Source organism: Bactrocera neohumeralis, chromosome 3, assembly GCF_024586455.1.
Source record: "Bactrocera neohumeralis isolate Rockhampton chromosome 3, APGP_CSIRO_Bneo_wtdbg2-racon-allhic-juicebox.fasta_v2, whole genome shotgun sequence".
NCBI classification, from domain to species: domain Eukaryota; kingdom Metazoa; phylum Arthropoda; class Insecta; order Diptera; family Tephritidae; genus Bactrocera; species Bactrocera neohumeralis.
In genome coordinates, this window is record NC_065920.1 from 72,399,118 (window position 1) to 72,402,136 (window position 3,019).

The 3,019-nt window shown below is 38.9% G+C and overlaps 1 protein-coding gene across 1 annotated transcript; it reads left to right on the forward strand.

Moving 5' to 3' along the window:
- Positions 1 to 293: 293 nt before the first annotated feature.
- LOC126752180 (uncharacterized) lies at positions 294 to 1,647 on the forward strand. The gene has a single exon (XM_050462795.1). It carries the CDS (start codon positions 424 to 426, stop codon positions 1,522 to 1,524), a length of 1,101 nt encoding a protein of 366 aa, XP_050318752.1. The 5' UTR covers positions 294 to 423; the 3' UTR covers positions 1,525 to 1,647.
- The last annotated feature ends 1,372 nt before the right edge of the window (positions 1,648 to 3,019 follow it).

Below are 3,019 nucleotides of genomic sequence, written 5' to 3' on the forward strand. Positions count from 1 at the left end.
ATTTGTATTAAAAAACTTGGAGATATTCTTTTTTCAACAATATGGGTCGTTTAGATCTGAATTCAATTCCCATGATTAGTATGGTATACTTTGAATAACCGAGATATATTGTATATCCTTAATGTAATTAGCTTATAAGCTATGAATACAGGTTTTTTTCCATGAAATATTCCAGCGCTTAAGTCGATCCGACAAATTTTCCGCTTCTTTGCATGTTTAGAAACTCTGATCTTAAACAGAAACGTAATTGACATTTCCGTATTCAAGTAAACAAAATTAATTTTTCTAGAGTTACAAAATCAAAATTCGCTTTTTGGCAAATTAGCTTAAAAATTCACAGTTTTCGAACACAAAATAAATTTATAATTTTCGCAAAATCCAAATTCCTAAAAAAGTACCGCCTAAAATAATAAAAGTGCAAAAATGCATAAATATTGTCACGAATCGCGTGGCATGTGCAACAACTGTTGCGGCCCCGCAACAATGCCGCCACGCCACTGCTCGAGCTGCATTTGGCCGCGCCAAAGCAATCAGGATGAGTGGAAATGCTACAGTCGCTGCCTAACGGATCACTACAAGCAAAATTTGAAGCAACATTTTGACACGCTGCTGTGGCAACGGGCGAAACGTGCGCGCCAGTCGCGTGGCTCAATGATGAATTTGAGCACGGCCAACCCATTGCAGGAGGAAAACACTGTGCACTACGCAACAACAGCAAGCCAGCAGCAAAGAAAAACCAGCAAGAAAAAGCAACAAAAAATCAAGCGGCCGGCGGAAGTAATAATCGAGCAGCCAAATGAGTGCCGAGGCGGCCTCCTGCGCAAGCTCGCCCAAACGCCAAACTGCGATTGTCAGCGCATGCGCACGCTGCTCTTGCAACAAGCATTACAGGTATTTAACGAATGCAATTGCGATCCGTACGACCTATTGCCGGATGTGCCACTCACTTTCTACCCAAAGTGGCCAGGCGGCGGCTATTTTGATGATAATATCTGTACGTGTGTTAGGGATGATTCCATCGCAAATTTTCTCAGATATATCAACAGTGACGGACAATGTGGTCTGAAAGTCAAAAAGCTATTGAGTAAAGAATTTCTCACTGGCTTGAATACATTATATGCTAATGTAGGCGGTGGCAAGGACGCTGCGTTTGGCTTTAAGGATTACATTTGTGAAGCAGCCAGGCAGTATGAATTTGAGGGATTCTTCGGTTTTTTGCCTGCGCCACTCCTCAGTGTTACGCCCCATATCCAGCGCAGGCACAGTAAACTTGTTCAGCCACGCGATTTGAAATTGTTTATGGATAGAGGTACTCTCTTGAACCTCTTAACCCCTAATCACAGAATGACGGCATTCCATTCCAGTCATTTCCAGTCATTAAGAGATACGCTTTCCGTTGAGTCATCCAGTCAATCATTTAGATATCCAACCGAATTTCGCTCGGTAAAGAAGCGTCATTTCAAAACTTCACCGAGACAGATCCTGAGATATTTGGGTCGACGAAAGGCTAGTAAGAAAATTTAGCTGAACTCAGATGAGAACATGCATAATATGTACAGACACAATCGATACATATTATGTATGTTTACATATATTATAATTACGATTTGTAGGACCATCATTGCGATCATTAAATTCCTCTCTATTTCCACCTTCACTATGTATATGTATATGTGTATTATGTATAAATTTGTATTTTTATTATTTTATGCGCTAGATAAAGTGTACACTTTTGTAAACTCAATAAAATTCTAATTTGGAAATTTGTTTCAAAGAAGCAATTCACTCAATATTGCCAAAAAATGTACTCAAGTTGAAAAGTGAAGGGTGTGTGTCTTAGCTTCGAATTTTTTTCATTTTGGGTTGCTATATGAAACCGAAGCAGAAAAGTCAAGATACAAACCTTAGCTATGTGATTTGGGATAAACATTCCACAAGTGCACCTATTTTTATAAATAGCTGAATCTAATGTTGAAAATATCTTTTTGCAAAGGATGATCTATTTTAAAGTTCCCTACTTTATTTTAAGGAAAAATCACAAAAACCTCAAATTTAAGGAAAATGTTTATTATCATTCGAAGGAACATTCTTTTATTTTTTGAATGTTACCTCTATAAGACGTTGGCCGTGGCTACGCCTTAGATGCCCATCCGTTGAGTCCAACTGGTAATCGGCGAATGACACGTTTGATGTTTTGCTCCAAGGCTTGAATTGAGTCGGATTAGACTTTAAATTTTATATGTCCTCACAGAAAAAAGTCTAACCGTGTAATATCACACGATTTTGGTGGCCAAAAGATCGACCCAAAACGTGAAATTATCTGCTCACTGAAGGATTCTTTCAATAAATTCATTGACAGTTCAAAGACTGTTTTTGGGAAGAGCTCACTTAGCGGAAAATCGAAATTTTTATTGGCCTTTCGGACATTATATTCATTCAAGTTTTTCATAATGAAAATTCTTTCACCGGAACGACGTTTGCAAATCATGCAAATGTATTACCAAAATGGTTTGGTTTGTACGACATTGCCAGTAAATACGATTCGAGCAAAAATGGACTGGCTTCACACCACGCCAGTGCGCACCAAAGACATTATTGCTGCTGTGGATTAGCATGTCGTAGAACCAGAATGAGTACATCCGTCATAGCTCGTAACAATTGGGTCTGTTCCCATCAACTTAATGGACGATTTTGCGAAAGGTTCTTCATTGGCGAACTTACAAAATACAACTCGTGAAAGAATTGAAAGTGAACGACCATGAAGTGCGTTGCACATTCTCCAAATAGGTCCCGATTTTCACAGGAAAACTTTGTGCAGCGATGAAGTTCACTTTTGATTGAATGGGTACAAGAATAACAAATATTGTTACTTTGTGATGTTAAACCACAATTTATTATTGAGACGCCGTTATATCCTCAAAAAGTCACTGTTTGCTGAGCTCCATGGGCAGAGGGAATCATTGGTCCCTATTTCTTCAAATCTTAAGCCGGCCACAAGGTTACAGTCAATGGGCAACGC

Bases quoted from the DNA above. Each gene is read 5' to 3' on its own strand.
- LOC126752180 (XM_050462795.1), top strand. From the start codon at position 424: ATGCATAAATATTGTCACGAATCGCGTGGCATGTGCAACAACTGTTGC.